We start from the raw sequence: 11,590 nt of genomic DNA, 5'->3' as shown, positions 1-11,590 counted from the left end.
CTCAATAATATCCCCAGTGCATCTCCTTTCCTTTTCACCCGAACCACTTAGTTAGTTAGTTAGTTTTGGCCGCTGCGAGTCCGCGCGAAACATTTCTCAGGCAAGGCGGCTTTCCCCTCAGTTGCCTTTTGTTCCCTCAGAGGAATAGCTCCGTCAACAACCGGTCCCATTTATGACCAGTCCTATTGTTGCCCACCGCCGCTCCCCTCGTTTTGCAAGGCGTGTATCATCAACACCTGGTGTTGGTATCATGCGGGTGCGCGCGGCGGGTGGGGGCTTGCTCCCCCTCTCAAGACCTGCAGGGGAAGGGAAGTGCGTCAAAAGCCTGTTCTTGTGTCTTGTATTCCGGCGTGAGGCTGCCTGGTATTTTTCTTTTCTGTCATCTGTACTGAGCGCAAGAAAGAGCGACAGCACAGAGCAGCAGAAGGTGTTTTGCGTCATCGAGAAATACACTTGTTGCCGGGAAACAACGATTTGCAAGTCAAATGCAGGTTACATCAAATATACACGAAAGCACGCTTTTAACTATTTTCAGTAAGCATCATATGAAGTTAAATTTATTTTAGGAATTGACTAGGAATGATTAGGAATGAATGACTAGGATGAATGAATGAATGAATGAAATAATGAATGAATGACTAGGAATGAATAGGAATAGAAAAAAATGAATAGGAATTTACAGTGTTATGTGTAATTTTTACATTCCTGTCACGTTTGCACCGCAAATTCTGCGCCATTGAAGCAGAAAACAAAAATGCGAGAGCTGCTTCTTATCAATGCGGCGATCGAATTAACACCCATTGGATGATTTGGTAGATCTGTAACGAACTCACACCTACAGTGAAAACCAGAGTTGCCCTGTGCATGCAACGCGAGACTGCGACACCGCAGTTTCGCGTTATTTTGTTTCGCATTAGCCATATAAAGTACAACAGCATTGTTATGGTGCATCAGCCACAGAGGAAGAAGACACGAACGCCAGTGCCTAGCCTGCTCGCACGAGTGCTAAATTGTAGCCAAAACAACACGCTGGGCGCGCTCAGATCGACTCTGAGGTGTACATGTATTGAAAAGGAAGAAGCCGAAGCTCTGGCGTTCTTGGTCTGCGCGGGGCCTTCTGTTCTGTAAATACGCCGTGTTGGTTGATGGATTGTAGGGTTTAACGCGCCGATGCAACGCAGGCGATGAGGCCCGCCGTAGTGAAGGGCTCCGGATTAATTTTGACCACCTGGGGATCTGTAACGTGCACCTAAATCTCGTACGCACGGGCGTTTTTGCTTTTCGCCTCCATCGGAAAAGCGGCCGCAGCGGCCGGGAATCGAACCAGCGTCCTCGTGCCCAGCAGCACAACGCCTTAGCCACTGAGCCACCAAGGCGGGTGTAAATACGCCTTGTAAATACATCTTCGTTTCACGTCTTCCTCTCTCTAACATTTTGGTGGCGGTTGCTAACCATATATCCATGCTCCTGCCTTGAGCCTATACGAGCGCGTAAATGCTCACTATCGATGATACCCTACGCTCACGCTCGCGCTACAAACGGCTAGCCTCCTGGTTATAAGTTTAGTCGGGAAATCGACTTCATGATGTCGATGGGCGGTGGACCCTAGGTGAAATCAAGCACCGGGACCCTTGCGAAGTACCTAACCAAGCTGTACAGCCTTCCTTTGTAGCCGCATAACTGTATTTCTAGAGTGGATTTCAACTTTTAACATCTACGTATATAAACTGCACTCCGCTGTCGCTCCAATTCCTCCCCATAGCGCTGCGCTGGCGGCACGATTGCTGCCTAAATATTTTGATGTTTGCTGCTGCGGTGTTGTTAATTCACTGCAAAAGCTATAATGTTTGACAACTGTATTACCTTTGATGAAACTTCATAAAAATATTTAGGCGACGAAATTGAAACTTTGAAAACTTCCCTTTGCGGCAGACGTAATCAATTCGTCAATTTTGATGTAAGCCTAGGTTTATCCGCCGTGTAAAAGCACGCACCACGTCGAAATATAGAGTTACGCGTACAGTTAAACCTGTATGTAAAGAAGTTGATAAAAATTCAAAATTTTCGTTACATGCAGGTTTTCATTATATGCAAGTTTCGATTTAAGGCACCCGTAAATGAAGCCGAAACTAAATCAGAATACTTGACATCAGGGACAGTGAACTCTCCCTTCAATAATTTATTTCAGAGTGGAAAAAATGCTCTATTTGCGGCTTCTACTTTTCCACGAAGTTTTTCAGTACACGGCAGTCCAAAGAATCAAGGTCACTTATACCCCTGTATTCGCAAGCGTAACGTAACTATCAATTTTGCCTTTTGACACTCTTCGCTGCTTTAACCAGTTTCAAGGAGCAAACGTGTGCTGAAAGGGCGCCTTTTCGCGAACTTGATGCTATTTAATTGTGCACTCAAACTTTTTGAGAAGGTGCTAGCTGGGATGCTGTACCGAACGACAACGTTGATCCTACTTGCCTGCGGAGACGGCACCTGAAATTGCGAGCTTGTCTTGAAAAGACAAATCTTTTTGTTTTCTAGTAGCAGAACTCATCACCAACGAACCTACACCTCAGAAATCAGTGGAGACGCGCGAATATACTCACCGACAGTTGGGCCTAGCACCTAAGCGACACCACACTCACATTGGAAACACACGGTAGTTTGCAGCGCGGGCAATGTTCGCTAAATTAGTGCATATCTCCAGCCAATTTTTCAGAAAAAGTGCAAAAAACGATGGCTCATCAGCGTAGCGAATTCGTTACATGAAGGTGTAACTGTTGCCATGTCTTCGTTATATAGAGGTCAGGTCGAAAACGCATCGTTTTCAATGAGGCTGGCAATGGGGATTTGAAAAACTTTGTTAAATCCAGGAATTCGTCACATGGAAGTTAGTTACATCCTGGTTCAAATGTAATTGAAATGACTCCTTTTTTCCCATTTTGTGCCTTGCAGACATTGTGCTAACTCAAAGCCCGAATTCTTCTCACAGGCAAGGGCAAGACGGTTAGGAAGTATTCGAGTCCTTATAATCAGCCGAAGCGCAATGTTTAGCCTCCAATTACGCGAACTTCGTTTAAAACCTTGAGTTGCGTTTGTTGTTGAAAAGCTGCGTACCCATATTTTTCCCATCATCGTGTGCGGCGTAAGGACACGAAGCCCTCGAAAAATGGGGAGGGTGAGGGAAGAGGGGGGGGGGGGGGGGGATCGAGCCTTTCAGCGCCCACTTTGTTGGCGCCTATGCCATCGAGCTAATTTGAAACGAATCATCCGATCTCAGTGTCTCCCTGTTACTGTTATGACGGGGTCTGGGACATTTCGGTGAAGCACGTTTCGGCGCACGGGCTTTCCGATGCACGGACTTCTCGGTTCAAAGGCATTTCGATGCGAAAACATTTTGAAGAACAGATATGGTTACTGGTAGTGTGCTCCTAACGTGCCACGATGGAAGAAGACAACGACGGTAGAAAACGACGACGAAGCGTTTGAGTACGCAAGCAGTGCACGTGCAGTTTTCTGGAAACAGCGGTAATAAGACAACGCCAGCGGTGCGCTAGCTGTCTCGAGCAGGTCATGTAAAATATATTTGTTGGTACTAGCCACCTACTTCGGTCTGGTTCTTGTATGCCTTATTTGCTTTGAACGTCTTGTTGTATTTTGATTTTGGTAAATCATATGTCGTGAATGACTATTTACTGCACTTACTGAATTTTTTTATTATATTAATGCCGCTTTTCAAAAGTTTATCTTACGATTTGTGTCCATTGTTAGGTTTTTCTTTAACACACTTCAAGCAACACCTATTATAAAGCAGATTTATTTTACTCGTTGCGGCTTATTTCCTATTAAGTTGTGGTTCTTTGGGCAGGGGAGAGATTGCTCTAGATTCACTCAGAAAACATTTTAGAAAACATTAGAAAGAGCAGTTTCTAGCCGTAATATCCCGTAATTTGCGTAATATTCCGTGATTTACTGTGAAACGATATCCTATTATTTCTAGTCGTGAGACTATGTAATTTTCGGAGCCGTTTAACGGGGGAGGAAGAAGGGGGGGGGAGATGGACTCCATGTGCGAAGGCATTCCTGGCGAAGGCATGCTTTATCGGCGATCAGGCGAGAAATTACGTAATCGTGTTCGCTAATAGTGCTCAAGGCTGCAGGGGTAACTCGCTTGTTTAAAGCATACATGTACGAAAAAAAAAAAACCCTTTTTTGTAGTTATGTGACCACACAGTTATTCCGTACGCACCAGCCGGACTGGTTAAGTTGCCCACAATTCTTTTTTCATCGAAGCATGATATTTCTGACTAGTGAATCAAAACGTTTAAGTTCTAGTTTACAAAAAAAATGCCACTGGTGTTTTTTACAAATTTTCTCCCTACACCACTCGTATTTCATGTTTGGTTATGAAGCGTTCCTTGATCCGGGCATCACGATCAGTCTCGTTCAAAGTCAATCTTGTTCGCGAGTCCTCTTCATTCTGTTCGTTGAGACGAGCAGGTAAGGCTGTCTTCACTTTGCGATGTAAAAGGCGAACTTCGCGGCGCTGTCCCCAAGGGCGGGTGGAGAAGTTTCCCGTCGCATTGTGCGACGTTCCTTTGTGCAGCATCCCCCCACGGCTTTTTGTTCATTCAGACAGGTTTCAGCCGCAGACAGCGGCTGCGGAAAGTTGCTTGGAGATCCACTGCCTTCTCGCCCCATATGAGAGGGAAAGAAAAAAGGGCAAGGGCTCAAGGGGTCTTTTCTGGCCACTGCCGACCCCGTGCGCACCCAGCTCCAGTCGTTACACCGGATCGTTTACCTGGAACACTGCAGTTTTTAGACGTAAGTATATGCGCAAGCGCATGCTTGTTCAGTCGTAGCCTGTTCGATGGTGGTCTGTCCAACCGAGACCCGTTTATCGCTGGATATTCAAAACGAAGCGCCAGAGGCGGCGTTTGGGCAATGTAAGCGACATACAAGGAAGGTGTGCAGGAGCAACTCGTGAGTATTTTCTTGCTTTACAGGGTGCGTTTCATATGACGAGGTAACAACGCCGAGCGTGAAAAAACAAAAATCATGGTTAAAGTGAACGCTAACAAATTTAGTGGCTGCAATGATACGCATGGCTTTGACTGAAAAACAGAACCTTCCTGCATTCGTGAAAAAAAAAAAAAAAGAAGAAGAATGCCCGGGTTGTTGTAAAATGCTCAAATTCTTCCTCCTTTCTTCCCCTAGCCTGTTCCAAGCATGTATTAAACATGTCACACAACTCTTTTCAGTGCTGAGAAAGACTAGGATCGAAGTTGTTCGTTTATGAGTTCCCACTTTGGTTCCCTTTATTACGTAAGTAAACTTGGACCATTATACACATTCGTGTTTAATGGGTGTTTCTTTTGTGTGAACCATCTGTAATACCTCTGTAGCACTTTGTGTTCTTTTTTAGGTGAAAGATCTGCCGGACTGGAGGAGCAAACGTCGCTTCTACAACCAAGCGAATTTTCAGATGGGTTGTTTCGATTGAGGTATAGCGGTCATCTATATACAGTTGGACAGGAAGAAAAGAAGAAAAAGGTCTGAGAGGTTAGTATCCATTCCCGAATAGTATTTGGTGAGTGTAGAAAATTTCTCAGAGCGTATTTTGATTTGTTTTAGTAGTTCAATTTACGAACTGCTATGCAGCCCATAACTAGTCGCGCCCTATGCTTTCCAGCTGCTGCTGGTGTGACGCAGGTCACAGTCGATAGCGGGCCACATCATTGGTGACTGGATCCACTTTGCGAATATTGGGCTTACAGGAACCCACAAGGTAAGCAATAAACTAATATTCTCAAAATTTAATAGTGCATTTATATTTAAATGATTTTCATCCTAATCTCTGCCTAATAAAAATACATGAACCATGCAGAAGACACAACACTCCGCTAGCGAGCGACTTTGACGAATAGTCACTAACCTGTATAGTTTACTGACTCGAGAGATTCAAGTTGGGAGTCAGGTGACCCAAAATTTTGTGCGCTTGCTTTCTTCTGGTCATATGGTTAGCACGAGTTGCTGCGTAGCTGCTTGTTCAGTTACTCTCCTTTTAGTGCGTGCGTGTGTGCATGTGCGTGTGTGTGCGTGTGTGCGCTCGTTAACTAAACAAATGCTTAGGCGGCGACTACTTTTTCGCGCAAAAACCTCCTACTGCCGCAGCGTACTGAAGTAGGAATTGTTTGCTTTTTCCACACAGACGCAGCCAGCCCCTGGATGGAGCCTCCTCTCCTGCACAGCAGCAGCAATGGAATGTAAATAAAAAAAATGTTGTAACCATGCAAAAATAAAATAAAATTTTATTTGAAATTTCACTTTTCCTTGTTATTTTGAAAATGCTTTAAAATATATCGTAACCGGCAAACGTGGATAACAGAAACAATGCTCCACAATACACATTCCACACGTTTGGCAAAACGTCACAGTAACGTTCCTGGTCCACATTCTGAAAAGGTTTTGCAACGTTAAAAGATTGTTTCAAGCGTGTTTTCTGCAACGTTAAGTAAATGTAAATCCAACATAATTACTATGTTGTCGAAATGCTTCCTCACAGTTCCAATAATGTTTGACGAAACGTTACTGTAACGTTTTTTAGTTGTTCTTAAAATGTTTTTGTAGGGTGCTTCTGCAACGTTAGGTAAACGTAACTCCAAAAGTATTTATATGTTGTAGAAATGCTTTCTTACTGTTCGCATAACGTTTGGCGAAATGTGATGTAACGTTTTACATTGTTTTTAAACGTTTTTTGAACGTTATTAGCTTGTTCGCTGCAACGTTAGGGAAATGTAACATTAACATTAATAATATGTTGTAAAAATGTTTTGTGGACGTTTAAATAATGTTTGACAAAACATTACTGTAACGTTTTTGATAACATTAGTTAAACATTTCAAAAAAATGACATTAAGAACATTGCTCTAACGTTAGCACCAAACAAAAAAAATACGTTCTTCTAATGTTTTGGTGCTACTTGGGCCACTTTACCAGATACCGAAAACAGCCGCTCACTTGAGACACTAGTAGCTGGCATGCCCGAGCCCGTGCACATTGCCGCGCGCTGATACAGTAAAATCTTGATGATACTACTCTCGCGGGACTGCGAAAAATATTCGTATCATCCGAAATTCGTATGAACCAACACAGACCAAAAAAATTAGCACTGAAAAAAGTTTTCGTTTATTTCTTTTCCTACTTTCGCGTGAAGAAATTCGTGATTTTTTCTGCTTTTTTTAACCCCCGTGTCACAAAGCAGTCCTTTCTGGAGCACGTAAAGCTTCGCGCTCGTCTCCTCACTCGCTGTGCCCAAGCCCCCAAGCTCGCTACACGCCGAAACAGCCAAGCGTGAACCGCATGGTGCGTTTTTGCACGCGATTCGCTCGCCTCGGCTCTGCGATTTCGCGCCCGCGCTCGACGATTTCGCGCCCGCGGAAGCGCCGCCTACCTCGGTCAGAAAATGACGCACGGCGCGCGCGGCAGGATGGAGGAGCCTGACTACTTGCGATGAGATCGAGACAGCCGGCTTGGCTCCGCCGGAGATGGTTAGGCTTAGCACCCCGGCAAATATTTTATGGGCGCATTCACTAGCGGCGCGGATGATGTTTTATAGTACCGTTTTCGCATGCATTATCAGCTCCTTTACCGCACAAGCAACTTCGTGTCTCCCTTGAGCCGCATTTTAAAGAGCGGTTAGAAGCGGTCGCTCGAGCGCCCGCGCCACTTCGCGGCTGGAGCCGACGCCATGTTGACGCCGCGGCGCCGCCGGCCGCGCCGCGCGCAGCGTGGGCGTGGTTTCGCGGCGGTGTCAGCGCGTTGGGCGTACGCAGAGCGTTTTCGCGAGCAGAAAACAACAGCCCGGCCGTTTCTGGAGAAAGAGTGACAAACAGGGGAGCGAGAGCCGCCACTTGCTCGTTCGGCAGTCGGGTGCCTCGCCGGCTCGTTCGTATCTTCCGCCGGGCCGCGCAGGTCCGTTCGTAACAGCCGAAATTTTTCCCATTGCAAACAATGCAATTTCGCCGGGACTTTTTGGAAATTCGTATCATCCCGTAATTCGCACCCCCAGAATCGTATCATCGAGAGTCCACTGTAAATAAACACCGATACAGACACGCTCTGAATTTTTTTTTTTTTTAGTTTTGGGTGGTTCGAATATTTCGAACAATAAAAGTGTCGTTCGAATCGAATCGAATACCAAAAAATTCGAATCGAATATTCGAAGTTTCGAATATTCGCACACCCCTAATAATAACATAATAATAAAGTGAAAGCTTTTTGAAGCGAAAGTTTCCTTAGTGGAACCGATGGTGTCCTGTCAAAAAACTAATGTATTTCTGCATAGACCAGTTGACTGACCAAAAAGCTTTGGTTAGATCCCTAGACACACAGTGCGTGTGTGAAACGGGGCTTCCATTGTGCCAAACGGTTACTTGAAAACCGCGAAAAAGGAATGGTTTTAGATAAAACAATATGCGCATGGATTGCGAAGAAAAAGTACGGTCGTATCCCTTTATCTCATAAACCACGTATTGCTATACATGTGTAGATTGTTTGTAGATGTGTTTATTCAGTGCACGAAAAATCGTTGCATGGGTTCGTTCTTCGTTTACGATTTGAGTCTTTGAAGGTTTGACGATTGATTGGATGCACTTTTAGCTTTCGTGCTTTTCTCGAATTTCTGAAGGAAGGTATATCAAGTTTTTGTACGCTAGTGTTGCAGTCAATTGAAAAACAAGTTAATTGAGCCTAATTATGTGAGAACAAGGATGTGGCAATGAAGTCCTCAAGAGAAAAGAAAAAGAAGAGTGAGTGTGTGAGGAAGACAAGTGAAGAGACATAGAAAGTTGAAAGGTTAGCTTAGGGCACTGGTATATGCAACCATGGATGTGTTGGAAGCAACCATGGACGTGTTGGAAACCTCCTGTGGATTGCAAAAAGAAAAGACCGACCCTGAGAAGTTGGAGAAGGGGGGCTGTACATTTCTGGTGGGAAGGACACACAGTTGATGCTTGACACGCAGCTACAGGCAAGGCAACTTCTGCGCATGTCCAAAAGTTGCTCACATGCATGCCAATTTTTTGCATGTCTGTCTTCTATTGCATGGCTTCAGTGCCACACTGAACGATGAACTATTCATCAAAAAAAAGGCCAGGAGGATTAGCCTTGCTTTCTCATAACTTTATGAGCAACTTTATGACCAAGGCACGGAAAACAAAAATGAAGATGAACAGTAAGTGGGTGCATGAGAATGGGTGAGTGAATGAAGGAATGAACCCAAGCAACTACGAGACGTCTGTCAGCTGTCCAACATACATTCATTCAAGCTTTAGTGGATGTCCGCAAGACGTCCGTTTCAAAGTTGATGGACATACCATGTACATCTGTGGGCATCTGGATTATCACTGTCGTACATCCACTCGGATGTCCGAAATTGGATGTATTTTGGATGTTCAGTAAAAATTTAGAGTCGCAACGTTCTACTAACGAGAAGGATATGCTCCTACAACAAATACTGCACTACACAACATCAATGCACCATCTCGCAGAGAAGTACACATGAGCACGGTAAACATGCTTCACAAACTAGGGTCGGTGAGGTGCTTCGAGAAAGTTAAAAAATTAGGCTTAATTTTAGTACTATACCAATAAAACTTGCAGTATATAAGTCGGAGTGTAGATGTACAAAGTCTTTTTAATTGAAAAGAGAGTAGCTTTTCTGTTTTTGCTTTCAAATATTCCATTTACGCCATTATTTGATGCTTAGTGGTAACTTTGTACGTTCACGGGCAAATGTCCTTCGGACATATGGAAATGTATATCCTTCTTATATCCACTGCTGGATGTCTACTGTACATCCGAAAATGTACATCCAGACATGGACGTACAGTGGCTGTGCAAACTTGGCACTGGATGTTCGGCTGTTTTTCAGACATTCCACGGACGTCCGTGGTTGCTTGGGAGTGACTGAATGAAACAGTGAATGAGAGATAGGGTGACCACGGTGCGGAAAACAAAATAAAGAAAGTGAAGAGAGTATGCGTGAGAGGGAGAAAGTCATATTTTAGATTTGCAAGGGTCCACACTTCATGCACACTAACAGAAATACCTGCACAGCCAGCTACACGTGGAGGCGCACCACACGTTTTCTGCAAAGCTGCAGTGCCCAAAAGGGGCAGCATCCTTTCCTCACCTGACGATGGCCTTGACGGGGAAGAGTCCGTATCCGAGACCGAGGTCCTTGGGCACGCTGAACGCAAGGCGCCCATTGCGGTCGGTCAGCTGGGTGCCCAGCAGGGTCCAGTGGCCGCTGTCCCGCATGAGGTGCACGTCGACCTTCTCACCCGACAGGGCCACCATGTCCAGGGGGCCGTACATGAAGCGTGCCGTCAGCACCTGAGGCTCGCCCTCCTTCACAATCACGTCGTTGGCCCGATGGTTGGCCGTCACGTTCTGCATCGTGGGAGACAGGCGTAGGGTGGTACACACCGTGTCATCCGGTGGCACGTTCCACAAGCGGTTTTCAACTTCTGTCACCTTCATTCAGTGTGCAGGGCACTTTAAAACGTGAAGAAGATGCTTACAGCACCACTATTTCGGGGGTCTCATGTGTAAAACTCATTGTACTTGTTGACCAATGCATGAACATGCAGTTATTGGAGTTTAATCCACAATGTAACCACTGTGGGAACCAACTTCTATATTATCACCTTTTAGCAGAGGTGGGAGATGCAGAAAAGGTGGGGATGTGGAAGAGGCGGGGGATGTGTAAGAAGTAAAGATGCAGAAAAGGCAGGTATGCAGAAGAGGTGGGGTACGGTATGGATACAGAATAAGTGCAATGTGGAAGAAATGGGGTGCGGAAGAGGTTGGGGGTGTGGATGAAGTAGGGATACAGAAGGCCCCCGGATTGTCCATGGACTGCCCGAGATGCATTCCGGTGCCCGATTTTCCCATGTATTCCTATGGGACTAGTGGTCCAAACACAGTCCTCGGGCTACCTGCGAACCATCCAGGACTGGTAAATCGAGGGTGCCCAGAGTAGGTGCAATGTTAAAGAGATGGGGATGTAGAAGATACGGGGATGCTGAAAAGGTAGGGTATGAGGAAGAAGTAGGGATGTGTAAGAGACGGTGATGCAGAAGATATGAGAATGCGGAAGAGGTAGGGACGTGGAAGAGGCAGGGATGCAGAAGAGGCAGGGATGTGGAAGAGCAGGGGAGGTGGAAGACGCAGAGATGTGGAAGAGACGGGGATGCATGGGAGAGGCACCTTGATCTTGACTGAGGTGCGCTTGCGGAGCCACTTCTCCCGGGGCTGCCCCGGCACGAAGGGGGCGAGGTCCCGGTCGAGGGTGCCCGCCGTGGGGACGTCCCCGGAGAGGCCTCCTCCCCCGCGCAGCAGCTGGCGCAGCAGCAGCCCCACCACGTCCATGGACTCCCAGTACGAGGCATGGAACAGGTGCGGCAGCACGTGCGGGGGAAAGTTGGCCAGCCCCTCGGGGCAATACAGCGCAAAGTCCAGACGCCGGCTGCCCCACCACTTCTGCGTCACTGCACGCGGCCGACGGGGGAGAGCCTTGTGAGGCGATAGT

The 11,590-nt window shown here is 46.2% G+C and overlaps 1 protein-coding gene across 2 annotated transcripts in view; it reads right to left on the bottom strand.

The window, feature by feature from the left end:
* Positions 1–11,590, bottom strand: part of Rdgb (retinal degeneration B) — a 72,936-nt gene that overhangs the window by 17,374 nt on the left and 43,972 nt on the right. For both annotated transcript variants that reach the window (XM_077677505.1, XM_077677506.1), the window contains 2 exons: positions 11,269–11,549; positions 10,190–10,449 (listed from right to left, as the gene is read on the bottom strand). In XM_077677505.1, coding sequence (XP_077533631.1) covers positions 10,190–10,449; positions 11,269–11,549 — 541 coding nt within the window. The remainder of the gene's footprint in view (positions 1–10,189; positions 10,450–11,268; positions 11,550–11,590) is intronic.

This window comes from Haemaphysalis longicornis, unplaced genomic scaffold (genome assembly GCF_048455015.1).
Source record: "Haemaphysalis longicornis isolate Haplotype H1 unplaced genomic scaffold, Haemaphysalis longicornis Haplotype H1 scaffold_7, whole genome shotgun sequence".
NCBI classification, from domain to species: Eukaryota; Metazoa; Arthropoda; class Arachnida; order Ixodida; family Ixodidae; genus Haemaphysalis; species Haemaphysalis longicornis.
Note: the sequence above shows the minus strand (reverse complement) of the source record. Positions and strands in the feature narration are given on the sequence as shown.